We start from the raw sequence: 26755 nt of genomic DNA on the forward strand, positions 1-26755 counted from the left end.
CTACAAATCCTTGTAATCCTTGGCCTTGAGCTCACCCGGTTGCAGCTCGTCCTCCTCGTTCCTGGGCTCGTCGTTGAGGGCAACGCTCTCCTCGTCGCACTGCTCGCTCATCTCTGCGGCCGAGGGTATTGTGGCGAGCAGTCTGACGGCCAGCCGGCCGGGCGACCCCGGCTCGTCCGGCTCCTGTATGGCCAGCTGCCTCGTGAGCCTCGGCTTGCTCCGGGTCGACCTAAGACTGCTGACCTCGAGACTGGCGCTCGAGCGCGACACACCCCAGGACCTCGTGCTCGCCGTGGTGCCCGAGCCCGAGGAGTCGTTGCGCGACGAGCTGTGGTTCGAGTCCTGGGACGGTTTGCGCGCCATCAGCCACGACGTGGCCCGCCTCTTTGGGTCGAGGAGCCTCAGGGGCACGCCGCACGGGTGGTGGTTCTGCCGCCAAGAGTCGGACCTCGAGGACGAGTAGTTCTCGCTCGACGACATGGACGAGGCACGCTTGGTCTGCTTCTGCTGTTGGGCCATCTCGGCTGTCGGGTAGCCGTAAACCTCGCCACCGGCGCCCCGGTGCTGCCTCTGGCTCTTGGAGCACGGCCAGGCGATCTTGGTCTGCCACCAGCGCACTGCACCGCTCGTCGTCGCCATCGTCGTCGTCGTAGTCGTGGCCGTCGACTGGTTGCGAGCCAGGACCACCCTACTGGCACCGCTGCTGTTGACGTTGTTGTTGTTGTGGCACGGACAACTCGCCTGGTGGTAGATGTTCACCTATACGGGAAAACAAAAACAAATACGTGTACACAAACACACAACTCGTATACACCATATATATATGTTGTACAAATACCTGATGGTGCAGGTGATGATGGTGGTGGTGGTGGTGGTGGAGCTCGCGCGAGCCCGATCTGTCGAGGAGGCTGTTGGTGTTGGCCGGGGTCAGCCGTTGGCTAAAGTTCGAGCTGTGCCTGCACCTGCCGATGCCCCTCGTGACCCTCGACTCCTCGATGGCCTTGCATATGAGGACGCAGTCCTTTTTGAATTGTTTGGTGAGTATGGCGTAGAGAAAGGGATTGCAGCACGAGTTGAGGGGCAGGACGAAGACGGCAAAGATCTTGGCTTGCTCGAGGGTGACGAGCTCGAGGCCAAAGGCCGCGGTGAGGGAGAAAAAGGCGATGGGGGACCAGCAGAGAAAATCCGTAAACACGAGCAGCGCCATGCGCTTGGCTATCCGCGAGTCGTTGGAGTTCCAGGCTTGGGAGCCCCTTATGGCGCAGTACATCTTTAAATAACAGCCCATGAGTATGAGGAAAGCCATGCCGTTGACGAGCATGAGAAACACGACGTAAACGAGGGATGGAGCGCCCGTAGTTTCAAAGGGCAGGCATATGGCGAATTTGCGATAATCCGAGATCCCGAGGAGGGGCAGCCCGGCCATGCAGAGGCCAAAGAGCCAGCCGAGGGTCATTATACAGCCGGCGTGGCGAAGGGACAGCCGCTTGTTCAGGTGCATCGCGTGGGTTATCGCGTAGTTGCGCTCCAGGGTTATCACGGCCAGGGTGTAGACGCTCAGCTCGGAGCTGAGGACCCCGAGGAAACCGGCTACCTGGCAACCCAAGGACATCTGCCAACGTATCGCGTACTTGCGAAACGCCCCCTGCGTCGAGGCGTCGACCACAGCGAGCAGACCTGTTATTGTTTATTGTGGATCATCAGGATGTACTCCATATTAATAATATATGTTATTAATTTGCTTACCTAGATAAATGCCCATGAAAAAGTCGGCAGCCGCGAGGTTGCAGACCAGAAACCTCGGCACGTCGAGTTTGCTCCTCGAGAACACGAGGACAAAGACGACGGTGGCGTTGCCCAGGAGGGCCAAGAGAAAGACTATCCAGACCCCGCAGCGCAGCGTCCACCAGTCGAACAGATCCTCGCAAGGTAGAAAGGGACCTGGAGAGCGTTTTTTTTTTTTTTTTACCAAACCAAGTATATGTATATATGTATGTGCAAGAGTGGCAGTATATCGTATAGGTACCAGGCTGCGGTAGACACTTGACGGGCGAGCGGGGAACTTTGAGCGGGACGGTAGTTGTCGCCAGGCCGTTTTGGTCCTCGAAGTACTCGTCGATGTAGGCGCCCATGTTGCCGGGGTACGTGAAATCCGTGCCAAACTTGTCCCACAGCTCGTTTATCTTGTCCCCGAATTTGTCGCTCAAGTTTTCTGCAACCACGTAGGATGTTCAATGTTTATTCGCTAAAAAAATTACCCTCTTCGACCCTTACGCATACATATGTATGTACAATAAGCCAAACACGCGAGCGTGCACATTCACTTGGGGATAAATTATGGGTTGCCTCTCGGTTCACGCGAGCGGAGTTAATATGCGCATTCATCGTGCAGTCCCGCTTCGATACGTGTATATATACAATTGATGTACGCGCATGCATCATATAGTTTGCGGATCGCGTGACATTTAGCCGGATCAATGGATCAGAGATCGTTTAGACTCCCACATCGGTATTGAATTCAGGGAAACGCCAAAGTCTGATGATTTTCTTTTTTGTTTCCACCTCCCATTCCCCGAATCACTCGAAAATTAGGTTTTTTCCCTAAAATTTGATAATTCACTCGTATACTAGGTTATTATTATTATTATTTTTTTCCCCTATACGCATTACAATGTTATACAACGGGGGGTGTGCATGTAACAACTCACGCAACTGCGGCCAAATGTCGGTGAGGTTAGAGTTCCACAGACTCATGTCGAACTCGTTGTCGGTGGGAAAGAGCACGGACTCCTGGAGCTTGTGGCGCTCGGCGTAGTCATCGTTGACCTCGTCGTAGCTCTTGCCGAGCTCGTGCTCGATAAACGGACAGCAGTGGTAGGCGTAGGACAACGCGAGGGTGCGTACACGGGGAAAGTACTCCGGGCCGGGGAACTCCCGCAAAAGCGGGTTGTTGAACGTCTTGAGGTGCAACAGACCCGAGAGTGCTTTAACCGGCAACTCGGGGAACACGTTGTTGCCGAGGTTCCTGCGGGGGGGATAAAAAAAGAAAAAAGATAACCCCTTCAAACTACAATTGGCACACAGAAAAAGGTACAAAAATGGCATTTCGCTCACAAGTCCTCGAGCTGTTTTATGTGGACGAATGCCTCGGGGTGTATGAACTCTATGAGATTATCCTCCAGGTCTCTGGAAAGACATATTGGTATACGTTATAAACAAGTTGTGTCGGTGGTGTGAAACACGAAAAATATATACTCACAGGATCAACAGCCGAGACAGGCCGAAGAACGCGTCTTCCGGAATAGTTTTTATCTCATTCTTCGACATGAGGAGGTCGTGGAGGGCCGTCGAGTTGGAGAAGGGCCGGTCGGACAGCGAGCTGATCATGTTTAGGGCTAAATCTCTGACCGAGAGACGAAAGGACAATTTTCAATACAGGAGCACGAGGAAAATTTTTTAAAGAATGTATATATATAAAAAAAAAGGAATTTAAACGAATGAGAAGACGGTCGCACATACGTACAAAACCCGAAGATCCCGGCAGTCTTTGAGATTCGGCACGGCAGTGAGTTTGTTCGACTTGAGATCCCTGGAACGAGGAAACGTGTAATTGTATGTTTTTTTTTTTTTTTTTTTTTTTTCTCTTCGCAAAGTCAATCCTATATGATACTTGCAGACTTTTGAGTTTGGGCGAGTGCTTGCAGAGCTCGTCGGGGACGCTGTCGATGCGCGCCCGATCGATCCGGAGTATCTCGAGGGACCGGCAGCCGTTCAGCGCAGGAAACTTGCTCAGCTCTTTTACGTTCGACAGGATTCTAGATTCGCCGGTTAAAGTGAGGTAAATTTTTTGTCTCGTCAGACTATTTTCGAATTCATTCATCGCGGGGTTTTTTTTTCTTTTTTTTTTTTTTAACTTGCACGTTATATACAGATGCATTTGAAAAAGTGCGAAAAATAAAATGGATAGAAGGGATAATTTGATCATTTGAGAAAAGTATTATTTACAATAAATCGATATTGTGCCCAAGACTCACAATTTACGCAGCTGCGTCAGGTGCTGGATGGCGAGCTCGTGGATCTCTTTTATCGGATTCCCGCGCAAATCCAGGGACAACAAGTTCCTCGCGTCTCTCAGGCTATCGTTGCGCACAATTTCGATCCTATTGTTCGACATGGACCTGAAAAATGTTTGTTTTTTTTTTTCCTCTTTCACACTTTGCGTCCATTGAAATCACTGGAATGGTGTATCAAGCGTGTACTCACAGCTCCTCGAGGTCCCGCAAGCTCGACAGGGCCTTTGGAAACTCCGTCAAGTGGTTATCGTCGAGTTCCCTGTAAATTTTACAATTTTTTCTCAACCAAATAACAAATACGTAAGTACAGGAGTTTAACAACCAGAAAACACAAAAAATTTATCTGCCCACTTGCCCTTCCGTTGCCCAATAATGTCAAACCGATAAATCCGTCCCCCTTTTGCCGCCTCGTTCGCTCATCGAAAATCAATGTGACGCGATTTTCCGCGGCATCAGCTCTCTATCTCGTTTGAATATAGTTTCACCCCCCCCCCCTACGTGTGTATATATTCCCGGCAAAATAAGAGAGAGAGAGAAAAAAACGCACGTCACATCCAACACATATGCTTTCTACCCATGCTTTTCTACGCGCGCGAAAACGATTCTTTTCTCTCGAAATCTAAAAAAAAAAAAAAAAATCTCTCTCTGCTGATAAGCGATTCAAGGTGTATGCATACACACACACATACATATATATATATATATGTATATACTTACAGAACAGCGAGCTTGGTAAGATCGTCGAAGGCGTTCTCGTGCACGTGGCTCAGACGATTGCGTCGCAGTAGCCTGAGAAAGGGGGAAAAAAAAAGAAAGAAAATGCACGGGAAAAATGTATTTTCATCCTTATATATTTTTACAAGTTGTAAATTCCTCCACGCCCCCCCCCCCTCCAACTTATAAATATGAAATCACTCGCGCGTACAATTTGCGCTGTCAACGGGCATATCTCTTATATACTTATACGTACACCTCCACAACTTATATTTATTTCTCTCGAGAAATGGTTCTTTACGCGAGCGCATTACAATAAATTACCACACCTACGCAGCTTAGGTGGCTGTATAGACCGCGGCGTCCTCGCACTACTATGCACATATATATATATCTTGAAGGGGGAAAATTTATGAATCCACGCGGTTAGCTATTATTGTATAGAAGTGCACTCATCTCGGCGCGTAAATCGTCGGGCGCCCTCGAAAAACCATTAGGCCGGCTGCCAATGAAAAGTCACACGTCTCTCCTCTACTTCGACCGAGTGCGCGCATATTATTACCTAATATTTGGGTACGTGTATACCAATGGGAGTGGGAAGGAAAAAAAAAAAAATGTCGATGCACTTACAGAATCTGCGTGCCGGGGTAGCTTCGAAAAGCACGGGCTGGAATGTCCGTGAGGTTGTTGCTCGTCAGGTCTCTGGAACGGAGAAAACAAGAGTATGAAAAAAAAGCTCTCTCTCTGCTCTATATAATACAGCGTACACCAAAATGAGTCGATTTAAATTCTAAAAATGGGATGGGTACGCTTATTTGTCGTAAAATCGGAGAAAATACGCTATACCGTTACTCCCCGTTGAGCGCACCTCCTCGTACCGAAAGGAAATTTCCATCCGTGCAATTTCGACGTAGGAGTAGGGTTGTAAACGAAAACAAAGCTCGTGCCATTTTTGTAATTCGTCGGGTTTTCTCTGCGGAAAATCGCATTCTCTGCGGTGGCTCGGCTAGGTCGTGTATTGGCACGCGGGAGACCGTGGTTCGATTCCCGGCCAGTGCAACTTTTTCGGGCAAGTACCTCTGTGATTTATCACCACGCAATGCTCCTCGAGGAGGGTTTAGGCGCGACCTCCTCGCAGCATAATTGCCTAATTTTCCCCCTACCCCCCCGTATCAGTGATGGGAGGCGGCCTTCCCTCCCCTTTTCCAAGTGCTAAGTGCCCTCAGTAGTGCCCTTTATAGGAGCCGGATGTAAAGCCCTTGTAATATAATAAAAATAAAATAACAGTTTGGTATGTTGCTTCATATCTACAACACATTTTTTTTTTTTTTTTTTTTTTTTAGTAATTCACCATACAGAAAGATTTCGATCATCGCGGAATCATTGAAAATGCACCACCAACTTAATACACATCACGCACGCGTTGTTTCGATCAAAGTTAATGTTGCAGTCGATGTGCGGTTTGATCACGACCTCTACAAGCAAGCACTTACGTACATGACACGTGTATATGAGGAAGACAATCCACCTTGACACGGACAACAACGGCAGAGCAATCGATCGCTCCTTTTATTTATTTTTTTTTTTTTTCACTTGTCTATCGGTCGCTTTAAAGGTCAGCCAGCCATTACCGAGTCCGGGCACGTAAGGCGGCGTATACCTACAAAACGTCCCGACTTTGATTGTACCCACACGGTAACCTCAGCTCGGTAACAAATGGAAAACGCGAGAAGGAAGAAAAAAAAAAAAAAACAAATGTCACGCGAATCCCAATCATCGATGGAGCGAGAAAAACAGCTGGGTAAACGCTTCTGGCTTCCCCTCGATTTCCCAGCTGGGCGAAATATGGATCCCTTGTACATTACGTGGAAGGAGCGACGCGGAGAAAAAGGGGATGGGACAGGAAAAAATGAACCAACGCTCCCTTGGTCAATCGGCCGTCGAGTGTACTTTTTTTTTTTTTTTCTCTTGCTCGGTGTGGTATATATATATGTATACATCGTGTTGTGCTTTATCGTAAAGAGCTCAACGCGAAGAGATCGGTCGAGCTGCCGCGGGGGAGGGAACGGGTAAGTGGAAGGGAGGCCCCGTGTTTTAACAAACGCGCTCGGAATTTATGTGGGTATATATTATATGCGCGTGTTTAGCGTATATATCTACACTCTAGCCAACTGTACTCGAACGCTCGTGATTTTGCTTCCTTGGGAATTCACGAGATACATACATCGGTTTTAAAAGCGAGAGTGCCTTTTTGTGCAATCGTGTACGTAACGTAGGCTACGTGATTTAAAATCAGTTGCTTTGTTTTGTCAGCCTACTTTTTCGAAACACCTGGTTCTATTATGTAGCCGTTTGCGGCAATGCTGGTGGTTTTCGCAATCTCCAAAATATTCATAAAATCGGCAGAGGTCGCGCGTAAAGTCCGACGATACGCGCGCGTGAGCGACAAAAGATTCGCATCTATTGGTTTTTATAGCCATAAGTGCCTACATCCCTGAAAAAACGAACTGAATTGATACATCAATAACGGCTGTTCGACGAAACACGTACCGATTTCGACAACCTGTCATCTGTTTGACGCGGCAGCTGCCAACTACCGAATTTCATTCCTATACTTAATAATCCTTGAAAAAAAAAAAAAAAAAAAGGTGTGACCAACAGTCGCGTTTAAAACGAAGTAAAATATTCCGACACTGCGTCTCTCAAAATACTTGTTTAACCGAACGAAATTGTCAGGGTGCGACGTGAACCCCGACGCGGGCATTTGTTATTTTCTCCCCTTATCATCTGGGCGCCCTTTCCGCGTCCAAAGTGTTAAAAGTTGGGACAAATGAAACCCTCGGCAACGCTTAATAACGAACTTTCGCGGTTTTCCGGGGAAAACTAAAGTCGTTCCCTTATCGCGCCTGTAATTAAAAAGCGATACCCATCGCGGGAGGGTGAAAAAAGTTTGCACTTTCTCTCTTTCTCTTGGGATCGTCACTGTTGTCCGCAGACTATACGACGATGCAGCAACTGATTACTCAATGGCTGTTTTTTTCGAAAAGCCACTTTCATCACTTTCGACAGCCAGCCAGACGCGCTGCACCAACACAATGGCTCTATACTTACGCGTCAAAGTGGACCAAAAAAAAAAAAAAAAAAAATGTCCGATCCACTTTGCGAGATTGACCAATATGTGTGTACACAGTTACACAAGACATATCACGCGCACGTGACGAATCCTTGATAAAACTACCTACTGCACCAATTACACGAATGGGACCTGCAGCTAATCCATCGATCGATTTGAGCGATAACTCGAATGATATTGCAAATTGAAGTACATATTATAAACCTACATAATAATATACCTACCTCGGGTCGCGTACGCGTCGTCCTGTGCTTTCACTTTGTCAACAACCGTATACAATGAGAAAAAAAAAAAAAAAAAACTCGACGTGGTACGATAAACGAAACACAAATATACAGTACGAAGGGAACAAAGGAAGGAGCCCGAGGCGACGTATATATTTTTGCACCCCAGGCGTGATATCATCAGGGCAAGTCACTCTGGTTGTATACGTATATGTATCTAAAATCGATCGTACACGTAATATTATTGATTTTATTACGCAAAGCGTGTATTGTACGCACAAGCGCCAAAGTCTCGAGTGGATCTGGACAGAGTTGGGTAATCTTACCATGGTATATGTAAGCTACTCCTCTTTCCAGGGGATTCTATATAGAGTTTATAGCACGCGAATCCATACGTAACTTGCGTATGAGGTAGGTATATGTATTTTTTTTTTATTGCAACGCGCGCGCGGGACACTTGGAGAATTCGACAATTGGCATTTGCACCGAGGAATGGTGAAAGGAGTTGTCTTGCGAAAGACGAATTTTCGGATTCCCCGACCCCCTTTCTTTTCTTTTGTTGGTCGCCGGTGACGGAGGAGATTAAAATTTAGCTCAATAGAGCGCACGTGCAGGCATATACGATTGATTGACGAGTGAGAACGACCAACAAAACAAACACTCGGACCTTATTTTAACAGCATAATCGTGACTGCACTCGTGTACGTATTATGTGTATCACTGCAGTAATTGCTTTAGTCCTTTTAAACCGGTGACACCTCAACGACGGTACACTTTTGATCGATTGCACACACAGTACATGTATACACAAACGCGGCCCTCAAAAGTGAATCAAATGAATCAATGATCGGCATTTGTGGACGCGCGCGTACCTGCATAACAAACGGGGCTCTCTCCTCGAACCGGTCAACTCGGGGTTTGAGCTAAGCCAAGATGGAGAGAGTGTGCTCGCATCGTGGATGATATTATATGTATGGACTGGTTAAACAATCAGGATTTTGGATTGGCGTGCAGGACTGCGATGGTGTGGCTCTTCTACTCGCACGTCACAGATTCGTATGCGCCACCAGGGGACACTCGATTTCATATACGCGGACTCTAGTTGGATTTCAATAATCTGCACTCGCCCGAGTGTTTTTTTAAACGAAAAGGTATTTTTCTCGCTGTTTGATGATGACAAAAATCGATACGACTACATGCTCACCGCGGTATTATTCAAAACGATAATGGCACTGCAAAACTTTTTCCCTATGGATACATATAATAGATGTATAAAAAAAACAAAAAAAAAAAAAACACATTTACCGATCTCCTTGCCGATTTTCCAAAAACGATCGATCCTTTTGCAGCGACCACGTTGTACACGTGTATTGTATATAAAAAGGACACGGAAGCACAGCTATTGTGATTCACGTTGGCCTAGAATCGCGCCCGATCTTCATCTCGTGTGGGTGTGTATGCATATATGTATTATTCGCAAACACCGTACACGCACAGGCTCCGGAACTAAACACGTGCCATTAAGCTCCGCAGGGGTCGAGAGCGACGACGTTGGACCGCTTGTTTATACGTCGCAGGCAACCGGAAGGAAGGGATCGACGATGCGTTGTACATAAACATAGACAAGGTTTTGTGCCCGTGTTAAATATTGCGCGTATGTATATACACGGGCACCGCTCGCTGCGCTTCATCATTAATTCCCTCTCCTCCCCTCGATCGAGCCATCCCGTAGATTGCCGTGTACAAGTGTGGTGTTGGCACCTTTATCTCTCCCCCCTATATGTTGTATAGCTCCACAACACCCATATGCACAGTGTGTCACGAGATCTATAACGATACGCTGAGCGGTTCGATGCTAAAACTGCGAGACTTTAAACATATTATTTACTTGAATAAAGAAAAATATAAATTCCAGCGGCAAAGTCGAGAACTCGTCTTTCTCGATTGTTCCAACCAATAAAGTTGCACTCCGAGGGGATGAAACTTAAACCTCCCGCAGCTTCGCCTTAATCGCGCGAAGTAAGTCGTATATGATATTACATCCAAATAAGAGCCAAAGGGGACAAAGAATGAATACAAACGGGACGAATTAGCGTTAATTTCATTTGATTTGCATGAAAATCTTTGCCAGCTACGCTATTTCCTTGTCTCCCTCTCTCGAAGCGGGGGGTGTACTGCAGCTGCGAAATGGATGATTTTTCTCGCGAACTTTGCCCGCTCGTGGCAAAATTAGACGCTTGTAATCCAAGTTTAATTATCATAAACCCCACGGGGTTGGGCGGTTATAACCCCGTGCGTCGAGTAAACGATATTTCAAGCTAACTTAGCTGTTCTCCCTTACACACACACGTGCGCCCCTGCAGGATTAGCGTGTCTTAATCTCGCAAAGTGCCCCCTCGTGTGCATTTAACATACGATATGTACCTGTGCGCGCGCGGGCGAGTTTTGTTATGAAAATCCTTGTCCCCTTTCGCGTATTCCGATAACTTTTATTATCCTTCGAACCAAATGAAGAAAGGAAAAAACATACCCCAAGTATACGTACAACTGCGAGGGAGCACATTCCAGAGTATACCGATAAGAGGGTCTGGCACGTGCCCGTCTACCATATTATCAAAACACTCTCTCTCTCTCCTTGGCGCAAGTGTTGTGCACCCCCTTCCATTTCTAGATGCAAATTAAGTTTCTCGCGCTACATGTACAGCGCACGCACACCAGAGAGAGAGAGAGAGAGTACGGCTAATTTTGTTCCGTAGCGCGCACAACCCTCTCTTTGTATACGCGATATCGATTCCGATCGCGACGACCCTTTTCGCATTCGGGCAAAGTAGTAGGTATATACATACGTATTGGAGTGCAACGGCGAGCGTCTTGTGTCGTGCTCGGGTTAAACTTTAGTGTAACAATGGAACATTGAGTTTTTACGGGGGCCGCCTGGGTAATGCTTATAACCACCCCCCCTCAGTGCAGCTGGGACGTTACGCCAGTGCGAGAAACTCGGCTGCAGTGCGATTACGTCAACGTGTATGTTGTAAAAATAAACGAAGCTTCCGCTCGGATGAGCGTCGAGTTATGGGTTCGGGGTGCCCTATTTTTTATACATCACAAGTAATTACAACAATGGGAGGGTTTTTTTTTTTTTTTTTTTACGGTTGTTTCGTCACGAGTTGATTCGCTCGTTTTTTCCCTTCAAAATTTAGATTGTTAAACCGACGTGTGAAATATTTCACAAAAATTGTCACGAAACATGAGAAAAAGGTACGTTTGCCACAGTTGTCGATGAATCAAATTTTTCCTTTTTTTTCTCGGCTATATATAAGTACGCCTATAATTAATACTTGCACTCGTCAACTTTTTTTTCTTCGTTTCATAAGACTGGTAAAAATAACAATAATAGTAATAATATATACTCAGCATCCAAGTGATACGTGACTTGGCGTGAATTCGTGTCTTAAAGTCACAACATCACGCCCTGCGGAGCAACCCGACCCCATGCACCGGGTACCATGATTGTAGTGTGTCGTGCTCATTCGTGCGCTCGCATTAATTCCCGGTGTTTACGGCGCGCGGCAAACAGCGAGAGCACAACAGTACACAGTACAAAGTCGCCGATCGACTTATCGGTGGAGGCGTTAAAAACGTTGTGCCGGGACTGTCGAGTGTTTAAAACGTGCGTTAATTGATTTCTGTTCTGGATCGAGGAGAAACAATAACCTCAGTCCCCGAAGGACGGACACGCTACGACTTTTTCATTTAGGTATGTGTTTATTTAAAAAACAGGGAAAAAAGTCAAGTTATTATTTGGATGTATTTAAATATTTAACAGCCAAAGAAGATAAAAGGACCGGTCCAAGTAAACCGGGTCAGTAGAAACAGGCCAGGTTATGGTCAGACGTATACCCATTACGTAAAGCGATCACGTCTCGAGTACCTACTTACAAAGTTTTTTTAATCCCAAATTTCTTTCAACACGAAAGTATGGTAACTATTAACGTTCCACACGCGGACTACGTACACGTACAAAATTAGACTTAAAAAAACAAGGGGGTATCAGGAAAAAAAAGTGTACAACATCATCGCGCGGTGGTAGCCAAGGCGGACGGACAAAAACAATGGCAATTTTCGAGTATAGCTCTCCTTCCCCACAATACAAACGCTGTGCGGTGTATCCACAAGTTACAGCCCCGACCCCTTTGTCACCGGCACACACATGGCAACAACTCGTCTTGGTCATTCTCAACTGTATACTCCGAGAGAGAGAGAGAAACGAAGACAATGGGACGCAGCTGAAAAAGAAGCATCGAAGAGACGGCAAAGTGGTGCAAGCAATGATGGGTAAAAAGGTATAGCCGAGGTACAATGATCATCGTTGTAAAACTGAAGGGCCTTTTTGATCATCGCCACCCTGGGCGTAGGGACAGGGCAACGGTGCCTTGTTTACCTGTATCTCCTTTGACCCCAGTTTTTTTAGATTGTGAACGTATATGAAACAAGTAAGTAGGCAAAGGGCATACTAACTTTGTTCCTCTTCACTTCCTGCTTTCGACTGTTTGTATAAGTATACATGTATACGCTCCAAGTTAGGATGAAAAAGAGTCATCGCAAATTTTGAAGCAAATAATAAATGAGAAAACAGTACATTTTTTTCTCAATGTATAAAATATCTCGGCAGAAGTATAGGAGGTCGTTACGATTTCTTCACGACTCTTGGCATCAAATTCACGCAAGTTTTTAACAAGTATGAAAACTATAATATGTGTACAGCTGTATAATACGTGCCATTCACCCTCTCATTACCGCTCGCCATTACTTAACGGTTCGATCCCCCGCGTGGTTTGTTCGACCCAAGCTTGTATGTACATAGGAGGAAGTCGCTCCATGTAACCCGTAGATCTCTCACACACGCGGATAGTGAGCAGTGTTATACGACAACAGGAAGAAAATGAGAGAAAAAAAAGGGGGAGGGTGAGAGGTCCCCCTATCTCGCCGGGGGACCATAAAAACAGAGCCATCCGTCTTTGGGTGTCAATGTCCTTTCTGTACATAATATCAACCCCATCGGGAGTGACCCATCGAGTTGGGCGTTTGTTTAACAAAACTTGTTTATTTATGCGCCACAAAAAGCTAGAGAATGTTAACTACTTTTTTCTTTTTTTTTTTTTTTTTTTTTTTTCATTGGCTCCGAATTGTATTTCACTTGCATTATTTCTCTATTTTTAATTTATTTTTCCATTCGGCATGATAGCACCGATTGAGCCACACCGTGTAAACTAAACCGGTGTGCGATTTGCCATGTAAAAACAATGGGTCGTTTTTTTCGGGATGATCCAGTTTTTTAAGCGTGTACCGAGAAATCGGCGTCCACGTCTTATGGATATACGTACGTGTTCCATTACGCGGACTGACTATAAACGACCATATTAGTACCGCATGCATATACAATTTGTCAAGCCCACTTGAGTTTTCGCAACCACTTATTACTTATTGTGCACGTAAGGTATTAAAAACAATTTTTATTTTTTTATTTTAATCCTTGAAGAAGTTGTTCTACGAAACTCTGAATTAAATTGCCGTCAACAACCACCATCAAAGAAAGTCCCATATCAAGCTGGTAATCGTCAAGTATACCACTGACAATGAAACAAGAGTCCACCCTTTCGCGAAAGTAAGTCACTCGCGCGTTCGGTGTCGTAAAACCCAAGCTCCGCGGAAATTAATCCCGCCAAGAGCATCGGAGGCAAGTGATTTAAATCCTCACTTTGTACGAATAATAAAAAACAAAGGAAAAAATTGGTCACAACTCACTGGGAGGAGTGGAAATTGTACAAACTGCCCTTAATCATATGAATTTACGAGGTAGCGCCGAGGGGGAGACGAGAGGAGAAATTGATTGTTGATATATAATGGCCATGATATCCGTGGGAGGACCTCTACATGACGCATTATCCGGGTGGTGGAGAAAAGTTGATGAGGGAGGATGCCATGTAAGAGCAATCCGGTGATTGAGTCTTCTTTTCGGCTGATAGGTAAATATGTATACTTGGAGGGAACGTGCGCGTGTTTACGTTGTTATACGAAGCAGTACTCTCGTCCGATTGAACGATCACGCGAGTTACATCTATATAACATTCACGACAAGCCTTAGGTCCTTGGTGTACCATATTATATACGAATCAATGTTCGAAGTGAAATCCCCTCCAGCCGCTTGTAAAACGCGAAAGTGAAGTTTCACTTCATTCGAGGCGCCCCGTAAAAAATGATCAACGTCACCATATCAATCAAAATCCTCCCCTTTGCCGTTCATGCGCGCTGGCGATAAAACCAATAACTTTCATGTCGCCGCGCATCGAGCGCACACGTCGCGGTGGAACAAAATTTACAGCCACGATAAATGCCTCGGCGAGTGCTCACCGGAATTTAATTGCCCGTGGTTCCCTCCTCCCCCTGGCGCACGGCGGGTCCTACACGTGTGTACACGGGGCGCAAACAACTTTATGTCCCATTTGCCCGTACAAGTGCGCATGGGCGCGCGAGAAGCAAATTAAAAGCTCCATCGCGCATTTTCGACCACCTGCGCGGGAATCAATGAGCTTTTTGATGCGTCCAACTAGTAATCGAGACAATCTGCCATTACTCGTATATTACTCCTCGCGCTTGAAAATCATAAGAATATTAATTTACGCGTAGAAGAACGATAACGGCAAATATCGCGATTAGTTTTATCATTGGGAAGGTACGGCCTTTGTCCATTGCTCCTTCCATATCTTTCGGGGGATGAGGATAAGGGGGCATGGTGGAGGTGAAGGTATATCAGGCACAGTAGAGATGTATACGGGGAAAGGGAGGGATAAGCCAGTGATCTAACTTTACGAGTCGCGTGAAAATGGCACTCTTCGGTCCGGTGTTTTAGGTATACGGCGTCTCTGTGTGTGTAAGCAAGAGATAGGGTGATTGGGTATTTACAGCGGCGCGCCAGCGAGCGAAGGAATCAGACGGCGGTGTACGTATACACAGCCCCTTCGAATGGGACGATCTGTGCTTGTTTTGCGGTAACAACCGACTCGTCCGCGTCGCGAGCGTGAAAAAGGATTAAGATGTGTTTTTCAGATCCTCTTGTTTTTTTTCGACAAATTTAAAGATTTTAATTTTTGGTGCGATGGATCATCAAATGGGTACTAAATCTTTTCTTTTTTTTTTTTTTTTTCAACTTACAAAAAAATGGGTAGAAATAGCTCGGAAAATTAACGTTTCACTCGAATCTTTTGGGTGCCTTTACCCGTTTTAACGCAGGATAGGGACAAAGTAGATCTTGTAGGTCCCATCCGGTGATGGAAGTTAGTATCCAAAATTCAATGATTATGTACTTAGCACACCGGAGCTTTGGTACAAATGGCACTCGTATATATATACTTGTAACTTGGCACTGCAGAGCTTTATAGTCTTTGCTCGAGCGCTTCTTGGATCCAACTATTTAGCTAAAGCTCGTTTAACATTGTATAATTGCTGCGAAGTAAAATGTACAGCTGTTGCGGTAAAAATCAGCTTGGAGTCGATCCTTTGATCCCCAATCTCGCAAACCTTAAAATGGCTGGATCATAAAGAGAGAAGGGAGGAAGGGACGTGCCGGGAATACACCAACACCACTTTCTCGAGTGAACGAGGGACCATACGATACGACTCGCAAACAGTGCAGCCCCATGTGCAAAAAAGTTCCAATGGACCCAAGTAAAAGAGTTAGTGGTTGCTTGTATTTGCGCATCTTTCGGACCGCCCTCGCTATACCTGCGTAGTGTTTGTCCGAGCTGGCGCGCGGTGCACTACTTATGTGTGTTTATCGGAGTCGTTAAATGGTAATGAGCTCAAAGAGACTATGGGGACTTGGAGGTTGGATTTGTGGCTGATGGGCTCTCGTTGACATTTTCTGAGGCTTTGGGGGTGCAATTTTTATCATCCGTTTGTACGTGGTGTATCATGGATCGAGGTAGGGAGCCGCTTTACACTTCCGAGCCTCTTTTCTTTCTCGCTCTGCCGAGTACACCTATATTACACGTACGCGAGTCTGAATTTCCGTGCAAATCGCACTTTTACGTATATATAATATATACCATGGGCGTGTACCTACTGACACACATACCAACTGGCTGATGGTTCCTTTCTCTCGGTGGGGCTTTGAAAAATCGACTGTCGCAAGGAGTGAAAATCCTCGAAAGATCGATGGTTGCGTCGCGAGGAATTTTCCAGCCGTGAAATTCAATCGTGCCAGCAAATTTTCTACTTTTTTTTTTTTTTTTAAACATAATGTACAAAAAAATAATAAATGGCCTTTTTTTCGGGGGTGATTTATTCGTTGTAATTTGTCAAAACGACGAAAGGCCGCGCGTTAATTGAGATTTACCACGCGCTCGTGTTTACCTGCTCGAAAGGCAAAATAAACTTTCAAGAGTAACGAGTCCCCGACCAACAATTGATTTACAACTGGAGCCTCTCGCGTGTCTCCGATTTCCCAAACAGTAACGAGCGAAAAAAAAAAAAAAAAAAAAAAAAAAGGTATTTTGCGGTGAAATAACAATTCCCTCGTTATAAATCTCCCCTTCCAGCTGGAATAAAGCATACTCGGCCCGAACGCGGGTAGCTGATTTTTTTTTCGCCCCTTCCAGCTTAGATTTGATAAATCCGGGGAAATAAATCAGCGGTGCCTCAAACAGACGCTGGTCGAGAGGACCAAAGTGTCACGCCTCCCTTGAAAAGGTCTCGAGGAGGTGCGGTGGAAAGGAAAAAGGCACTCGTGTACGTTGAAGTCACGTCCGATACGACTCGTCCGTCGGTTTTTTTTTTTTTTTTTTTTTTTCAAGCTAAGTCGATCGGTTCTATCGTACTCAACCGATCTTTTCGCGTCCTTGGCACATGTGTGTACAGGTATCGTTACAAGGGATCTGCAAGACGACGCGGTGAATGTTGGCTGGTACAGCTGGGCATTATTTTCTCCGAAAGATAAATATCTTGTTACGTTTCTCGAGATCCAATTAGTTTTTTTTTTTTTTTTTTGTTGCTCGATTTAATTATCCCTCGTTTTAAACTGTAACTCCATGCGACGCGTACAACGAGCTTTGATTTATCGCAATATAGTATTGGCATTTGGTTGCTCCACACATTCCATTGCCTTTTTTTAGGTATCAACCAAAAAATTTAACATCTACAATCTCTTTCTTTTATTGGTTTACTTTGATTGTTTAACAAAAAAAAGAAAAACGTGACAAAGCCATCGAGAACGGAATAATTGAATTTCAGCCCAGCCAAGCTTTCAATTTTCATAGCACACTTATCGTATAGTACAGAATAAAGCGAAAAGTCACGACTCGCGAGGGAGCACGTTATACGGCTCAAGTAGGTGTGTATCCGTACGATCTCTGAAAACTCGCCCACCACCAACACGATTTATATTTCTCACATCTTCTCAGTTGTGCTTCTCTAAAATTATGCGACTTTTTTATGTTTATTTTTTTTTTTATTCATGACAAATAACCACCTGGTTCAAGATGCTTGTCGCGAACAAGTGATCTCTGCGAGATGGGCGTGATGATGTGTTAATGTATGCAATGAGAAAAAACAGAGATGCGATTTATTGTAATGCACGTACATGGGAATTATGATTTTTTATGTTTATTTTTTTTTTTTTATTCATGACAAATAACCACCTGGTTCAAGATGATTGTCACGAACAAGTGATCTCTGCGAGATGGGCGTGATGATGTGTTAATGTATGCAATGAGAAAAAACAGAGATGCGATTTATTGTAATGCACGTACATAGGAATTATGAGGGGGCCTCGTGCAGGCACTGTTTTTTATGTACGGCAGGAGATTTTTGAAATCCCTTTCTCTCCGAGTAGATGTGGACCCACAAATATTGGTTGCTTTTGATACGTACATCATACGTATAGTTTTCTCATTGCTTGAAAGAAATTCCGTCTTTGTATGTATATATGCAGTATACGGTCATTCGTACAAAGGAAAAAAAAAAAGAAGGAAACGGAAGGATCGAGATCACACGGAGCGTAAACAGTTGGAAGATGAATTTCGTCGACAAGCTCGCAGAGTCGAGGAAATGCAATTTTCACAATGTTGTATCTTGGTGAGGTACACTTGTTTCGCCGAAAATTTTGACAACTCCATCTTTTCCCCCCACGGGGTATTTTTTATCGAGAAATTGTTTGATTGGGGAAAAATTTATTGCGCATGTAAATTAATGATTAAAAAGCAACAAGAGAATCGACGGCACCAATCAAAAGTTGCATCGAATCTCCAAACTTCCTCGTCGATTTCTACGATCCGATAAAAACCGATCAAGTTGAGCTGTTCTTCGGGGGGACGGAACGAGCCGAACGACGACAAAAACAGCGTCTGCATGCCGTACAGGGGATTAGACTCGATCGAGGGAACAAATTCGCTGACTCGGACAATCGGCTCATATTACCTGATTTTTTTTTTATTTATTATTATTATTTTTTTTTTTTCCTACCTAGTTTGGGCACAGATTACGGGTTGGGGGGTGAATTTTTTCCGCCATTTGTCAAGAAATGGTGAACCTTGCATATGTGTAAAAAAAAAAAAAAAAAAAAAAAAAATCACCACACAATACTACATAGGTATAGGTATGGCATTAAACGCGATAACCATTCACGTCCACTCGCGGATTGTATACACTCGAGACATCGAGAGCCCCGCGAATGAATAACAAAGACACGGGGGGAAAAGAGCGAGGGGGGCCCTGTTATTTTTAAAATTTATTTGCTCAACCCACTTTTAAGCAATGACATATGCGTGTGAGTGTACAATGTACTACTCGCCACCTACAACTCGTATCATACACTTGCGAGTTAACCCGCAAGTTTCGGCATCTCCCCCTCCCCCGGTTCTTCTTGTAAAAACAATCATTTCCACGTGATATTGCCTACTAACCCATCAACCGGCACTTGGAGCTTTTTAAAAGCTCCTTCTCTCTCTCTCTCTCCTCGTAATTTCATCTCGAATTAAATGGCCCCACCTCGACGCATCAGGCATCATGGAATAGTTTACCGCGCATCTATACAATGTATACTGAAAAATTTTACCCCTCCTGTTGTGTGCAGTGCATACAGTATTTCTTGCAGAATGCCATTGAAATTTATATATTCCCATAGAGCACAGTGTAGCATCAGCTGATTATACAACCCTCCCTATGCACGATGGAAAATAATAATAACTTCTTGTCCCCCGTGCATGTCAATTAAATGTCAATTCACATCCAATTTGACGTGTACAGGACCTAGACTCGTCTACACGCGTCTAGCTGTTTTTTCAAAGACGCGACCGCCTCTCGCGCTCAAAAACTCTCCTCAAACTCGCGTCCCCCGAAAATCCCGGACTTTACTACCCCCCCCGAAACACTTGGGACTCCCGCTGTACAGCCGTACCGCGGCGTATATAAATGAGTGACTTTTTACGAGAGATCCCGACTATACGCGAGAGTACCACGGAGAGGAGGGGCGAGCCGGTGATAAGAAAGCTCCGTACAATATATATATATATATATATATATATATATATATATATACTCCGTCTCGTGTTGGTCCGCCAAGTATTAGACGCGGCAATGACGACTCACCGCGAGAGATGATCCCGGGAGGGATTAACATCGTCTCGCCTCCGACGCGACTGACCTGCTCTTTAAGCTGCCCTGCTTGGGTCGTCGTAATATAGTCGCCGTCCGGCAACACTGAAACGACGTAGACGAGATGCAGTGGCTCCTTCATGGCCGTCGTAAAAGTTTGTACGCGCGTCTATATCTGCGAGGTTTTTTTACGACTCATTGTCTCGTCGAGCGCACGCACTGGCCCTTTTTTTCTTTTATCTCTCGGCTATATAATCCATATATATATATATACGCTTGCACACACGCATATGTATACATGTATATTCACGGTACCTACTTGTAAGTGGAAAGGGGAGGAAAATCTGTTGTGAGTTGGGCGATACATGTATGTATACAAAGGGGATGCAGGGCTCGTAAATAAAAGGAGCAACAAAATGGAAAAGATGTCCGTATACCCTATTTCACCGAATCAATTTTCAAGTATCGATAAAACGAAAGGATTGATGGCCATCTTTCTCCCTGTCTTTGATCGCGAGTCAGATTTGTCGGGCAACTTTTAAATCAATCCTTGGTGAAGCAGTGCTGTGGGGATATTGCTTCCAATTGTTTATTGCCATCGGTGGAGGCTCGTTTAACCGATTAATGGTGACGCTGTGGAATATTCGACAATTCTCAGCTTTTGGGCGGAACAAAAGTGCGACAATGTAAATCCACGCGTAGCCCGTTATAAGGATCTCATGGTGACAAACAATTTATGCGTCACGATCGCACGAAAGACTGCATGTGCATGTACGATAAACAAGATCACCGCTATCCAACGCATCACCACTAATTGCGACATCCTCTATAAATCATTTAATTGAAACATATACATGTATATATATGGTCCAGCAGTTGTGCATCAGCGGACGTTTTTTCACGCACTTCTCGGTGTGTTTCCTTTCTCTGTGCCCCATCTCTAACGATTTTTTTTATGATAAGTGCTTTCTGCAAACGGTGTGTGGATAATTTTATAAGCTCCGAGGGAAATGAAAAATCATTGAATCAAAGTGTACGTTGGAAAATACAGTCTCTCGTATGCGTAGGGAGAGAGAAAACGAGGGTTCTCTGTAGCGGAGGGATCGAGGGAGGAGCTTACCAAAATTCTGTCTTGAGCCCTGAATCGTGAAAAGCCACGAGAAAAAAAAGCTAACTAGTTATTTACACGCGCGATTGAGCCATTGATTCGTTTGGATATCGCTTTTTTGTGCTCCTGTGCATTGCGTTTTAAAGATACATTTCCAAATCGTATATGATACGAGCTGAGAAAGAATCGGTCACGAGTATACCCAAATTTATGTCCGATTTGGCCATAAAAATCACAAACTTGAAGAAGCGAGTGAAAGAGCGGGGCAAAGAACATTTTTTTTCATTTTTCTTCTCCAATTTTGGACCATACGAAATAGTGTTCCATTTAAAATCACACGTTATAAGATGAAACGAGCACCGATGCACAATAATTATTGTTGCGATTAGTTATAGATACGCAATGTAGGTCGATCCATCGATGAATCCGAAGAGATAAATTAAAATAATCGAAAAATTAAACCATCAGCCATATGTACAGGTATATTATACCCATATGTATTGTATCCGATGAATCTTGGATTGTGTCGCCTATATTTTTCCTCCCTCACCACGCGCGATGATAAATAAATAAGAGTATTCCACTTATTAAGCGGAAATAACGATCGACGTGTGCGCGAAAAGTATACCATTCGTTACGCGCGCATAATATGTTTGTATACACGTGTGCAAAGTAGGGTATAAATAAAATCCCTGGAGGCGCGCCGAAGGTGCCGGAAACGAAGAAACCCAAAATAAGAATAACGAGACCAAGTCAAATAAAAACTGCGCTTACGATCGGTTCGCTAAGGGTTACACCCGTGGACTTTTACATATACATGTGTAGACAATACACGTAAGAAGCCCCCATGACTCCTCTCATACATACACAATATTATATACATATACATGAAACAGAGCTTCGCGCTCTCGATGTTTATTAATAACAGCGCGTATTCCGGTGACACGGGCCCGACTCCCGAGTTTCGCAAGGCAGTTCTGCACCGCATAGGTATACATACATACAATGCACGTGCATACAGTAGCAGCCGAGGAATTCCGGGTGCTGGAAACCCTCGCGTTTCTCGTTTGTAAATCACGAGTCGTGGTTTTCGCGATTAATTAATCGGGCCCCTCCCCCCTCCCACGGGGGTGGACGCGTGTATTTTTGGGATCTACGGATTTTCCCTTCTTGGCGGAGTTTTCAATGAATACTCCCCATTCACGAGGATATTTACACGTAAATTCGTTGCGAAATCGCGTATCGGTCGCATACACGGTTGCACTTTGGTAAAAATAGCCTCCCCACCCCCCCTACCAGTCGAATTTTCGTTCGCAACCGGAAAATTGTGGTTTCCATACTAAGTACATGTATAGTATATATAAATGGAAATGCCGAGGTCGACTTTTCTCGTATACACACCGAGACAGGGGGCGGGGGGGATCGTGTAAAAAGTTTCGGGCATTTTTCCACGCGCACGCATCCGACGGTCGGAGAGGGGGGTTTTTATTGCCTCCCCCGTACGCCCCGCAAATACGGAACACGCGACGCGAAATATCATCGTTTTTTTTCCTTCTATCCTCGTTTCACGTATCAATGGAGGATGGGGCTAATTTTTGCGGATAAATCAACGTATTGTTCAACTCGGAGCAAGCCACCCGCGTCTTTTTTTTTTTTTTTCTCTAATAAGTTTGGTCCATTCAACAGTGCGCAATATAGCATGAAATACATTCACTATTCCCACCTCTTCATTTCATACGTGGCCGATGTAAGTAGCGAAAATCACGAACTCGTGTCTGTACTGCGTCTACAGTTTCAGTAGAAAAGTACCGAGTACGATCGGACCAAGACGAAGGGACTCTGGAAAAAGTCCGCATATCTACTGGTACTCTGTTTCGAAGTAGGTGTACGTGGATTACCTATGGGTGAAACTTTTTCGATGGACTACCATTTTGTCCGAGATGTACGGGAAATCAAGGGGTTAAATTAAAATGATACATTACATTCGAAGCTACCGCATCGCCGTAGGGTTATCGTCGTTTCTGTCGCACATCCCATATTTCTGGTCCGATAAAAGGATCGCTTGAAAAATGTTATATCATCGGATCTCCGTATCTTCCAGCCTCGCTTCCTTTTCACGTAATCTGTTGCGGCTCGAGCCAACTCTCTCTCTCTATCTATCTCCAATACCGAACCGCCAAACTCCACGAGACATAACTCATATATTTTTTCATATTCGTGGCCTCGTGATTAATTTTCGTCCCATCAAATATACATCCTCATATACCTACACGCGATACTGGTTCCCCGTGAGTTATCGCGTAAAATGTATGCAGTATTAATAAACGCCGCTGTATATTATACACTCGGAGCGAGAGAAAAAAGAGTTGGGGGAGAGTAAAATTGCACGGGACATAATGCTCACACATATGAGCGATTTCGTCATTCACCTGCTGCCGTGTCAAGTGCGCCCGCCAAAAAAACAAGCGAGAGAGAGAGTGCAATTATCTTAAACGCCGGCTCTCCGAATCGGTCGGGCTCTCTCTCTCTTTGGGCACCCGGTTCAATTAGCCCTTTCAGAGATTACTTGCACGTAGGAATAACAAAACAAAAGTGCATTTTTCTGCAGCTAAAGAGAGAGTAATTTACATGGGACTGCCTTTACACGTATTGTGTGAGCAGCAATGGGTTTACTTAAAGTGGCTTTAGAAAGAGACAAAAAAAAGGATAAAGTGCCCCCGTGGAGCTTGATTAAATTTTCTAAAAGAGGGGTAATCATTACTTTTTCTTTAAATTTTTTTAATCACTTAACAGGGGAATGTATCGGTAGAGAGAGAGAGAGTGGCGATTACGTTTTACGGGCGGCAAGTGTGAGCAGCTGCTTAATTAATTTTCCCATGTAGCAGTGGAAAACTAAATTAAATTTTACCTTTTTTTTCTTTTTGCTTTTTCATTGCAAAAGTGCGATAATAACGGCGTGAAAATCCCTATATGTATAAAAACGAAACTAGAGCTCGGCGACCCCAGCGATTTCGAGAGACTCCCGCTTAACCAAAATTATAATTCACCTCGTACACTGTACGCGTGGCTATTTTTCACGCGACTTGTTCCGTCGTGGTCGGAGCTGGTCGTATATACATTGCGCTAGTTGAAAGTTTATGATTTATCACATCCGTGCACATACGTAATTATACACGAAAAGCAGCCGTATGTTTGGAAAAACAATATACAAGATCTTAAAAGATAATTGTAGTTTCAGTGCGAGGCTGAAGCGATTGTAAATCAAATTCACGATGAGAGTGTGTACAGGTATTAGGGGCAAGAGCGCAAATGAGAGACTCGTCTCCGAGAGCCAGTCCGTCACTTTGTTGGTGCGCAAGGCTACATCTAAAAAGTAGGCGCTACTCTCGGTCATTTGTCCCTTGCGAAGGTGCGGAGGGATCGATACGGAAACTCTTTTTTTTTTTTTTTTTTTTTTTTTTATCGCGGAAAATTGAATGGGGCTTATCGGTGGATTAACCGGCTTTAGCGCGCGTAAGGGGGGGGAGGGAGGTCGTGAAAAATGACCCGGCCGTTCATCAAGGCTCCCCGGGAGCGATTACTGTGAAAAATTCGACGACATCGGCGGTACACGGGAACTGAATCGACCAAGCTCGACGGACGATGGTTTCGTGTACGTGTGTAAAAAAGAGCCATCGGAGTCCACGGAGCGCAAAAGACAAGCTACGCGTATACGTATAGGCGCGAGAGCGTCTGTCGAAGGCCGTTATCGCGCTTATATAGACTATGTAGGTCGATAATTTCCGATTGTCCCGATCGGTGCCTACTCTGGCGATCGAGGCTGACTCAAGGTGCGCCACTGCTCCTTTTGCGCTGCGTAGGCTCGTATAATACGTACACCTTATACACGCCGTGCGCATCCGAGTCTCTCTCTAGCTCGTTGTTTTTTTGGTGTAAAAAAAAAAACAAAAAACCAATTTTTGCACGCGTCTCGCAGGGGTGGATCGTCCAATTTACGGTCAAGACAATATTCAATCGTCTTACCGCCACTCGAGCTCATATTCGTTGAAAAGCGGAGCTTCGAAACTTTGGCACTCTGCACACAAAGTTTCCGCCGACGCTTGCGGGAGAGGGGTGGGGGCGCATAAACCTGTCGCTAAGAAAGAGTAGCTGATTCGAAGGGAGGAGGGAGCGCGCGTGTACTGTACGCACTCTGGGTATTTTATAGGGCCAATTTTTTTCTTTCAAAGAACGCCCTTTTCGAAGGGATAAGCATATCGAGGTACTGTGCACGCGCGTATATTTTTACCGCCGAGAATGTCCAGCTCTAATCCGTAAGTATACGAGCGCGCGAGACGTGAGCCGAGTTAGCGATGCGGTTGCGGGGCTGTTTTTTTTCAAGCTGACGGTATGTATGGCCATCCGATCGTTTTTGAAAATACCCCGGGACTCGACGATTGCGTGCTTTTGGTGGCATTTTAATTAATACGCGTCTATTCCGATCAACAAACCCAAAAGAGAAAAGGTAGACCCTAAGAGCCATGTAGGTACAGGCCAACGATTCTCCAAGAGTCAAGTATATACATCAATTATTCCGAGTGGCGATACAAGCAAAAGTACCTCCATACATCAGGCGCGAGCGAGCGTCAAAAGCCTCGGGGAGTGCGCGAGTAAGATAGAGGAGGGTGAGCACAGTCCTTCCGAATGAAATACGCTGCCAAGACGTACACACACACACGCGTGACTTTTTCAACTCGTTATCAGTGCTCAAACGGTGTCACAGCACAGACTCACATGGTGGTTACGTTGGGGGTCCGGTTGATCAGCTCGAGATCGGCGATACCGCGTCCCCTGCAGTCCAATTGCCGGGCCGTGTGCACCCCGAGGAGGTCGCAGACGTGCGACAGCCCGGTCGGTTGGGTACTCATGGCCGCGATCGCTGCCGAGAACAACAGGACGAGGCCGAGCTGTGGCGCGGGCACCATCCTCCGGAGCTGCTTCGGGCGAGTGGGGCCGCCCGCCAATGTCCATCCTCGGCACTATTGTACGCGTATATATGCCCCGAGATCTCTCTCACCGGCGGCGGCTCTTCACCTCTACCATGGCCAACGATGACTCCCTTGACTCTTCTTCTTCTTCGCGAACACAATGGCTGTGGAATTTACAGTGGGGTACTCCTTTTTGTTTTTTATAATGCACTTACGCAGTTGGAAAGAATCGGGTGTCGCGCCGGTGGTTGGCTTACCGATAACGTGACAGCACGGATCACTTACGTAACAGCCCCTTGAACAGAGAAAACAAAAGTCCGTGTATTATTTGCCGTAAAAGTGCAGGAGGGAAGGAGAAATAAGAGCAAAAAGAAAAAGAAATAACCAGGAGCGTTACAGTCGGTTCGCAATGCTCTCGAGGCGACCCGAGAAAAGACATCTGCACCGGAGGAGGAGGAGGAGGAGCGAAAAGCCAAAATGAAAAGACGTACGGAATTGCCGTTCCAGGGAGGGCTATTTCCCCATCCCTCCCCCTCTCTAGAGATACGTAAGCCCTATCTTCCCGGCAAACGATCCGATCGCCGTGATCGTTACTCCCTCCCCGTTATTGCTATTGTTTTCCGAGCTCGGGAATATCATACCTGCAGAAAGTGCAGCTGGGTTGCGCGAGTGAAAAAAAAAAAAAAAAGAGAACATTTATTTTTCACTACCCCGCCCGATGCTTATAAAAATCTCCCTCGCGAGGAATACGTACACGTGCTTCAACTACTGTTCCAATAACCCTTTATCATTGCCTTTGCACTTTAGTGCGCGTCAAGGTTTGGCGCGTACGGTATGAACGAACAAGCGCACCGCACTCGATCGAAATAACAACTATATGTTTGCCA

At 45.3% G+C, this 26755-nt stretch overlaps 1 protein-coding gene across 1 annotated transcript; it reads right to left on the bottom strand.

The window, feature by feature from the left end:
• On the bottom strand, positions 1-25865 carry rk (G-protein coupled receptor rickets). Its single transcript, XM_023389937.2, has 14 exons — positions 25675-25865; positions 5418-5489; positions 4791-4862; positions 4264-4332; positions 4035-4178; positions 3675-3815; positions 3524-3589; positions 3260-3403; positions 3115-3186; positions 2709-3025; positions 2027-2212; positions 1747-1941; positions 839-1677; positions 1-759 (listed from the first exon to the last, which is right to left on the bottom strand). The coding sequence occupies exons 1-14, from the start codon at positions 25863-25865 to the stop codon at positions 1-3; spliced, it is 3267 nt and encodes a 1088-aa protein (XP_023245705.2).
• Positions 25866-26755: the final 890 nt, after the last annotated feature.

This window comes from Copidosoma floridanum, unplaced genomic scaffold, assembly GCF_036245765.1.
Source record: "Copidosoma floridanum isolate Cflo_tuat_1 unplaced genomic scaffold, Cflo_Japanese_pri ptg000030l, whole genome shotgun sequence".
In the NCBI taxonomy this organism is placed as follows: Eukaryota; Metazoa; Arthropoda; class Insecta; order Hymenoptera; family Encyrtidae; genus Copidosoma; species Copidosoma floridanum.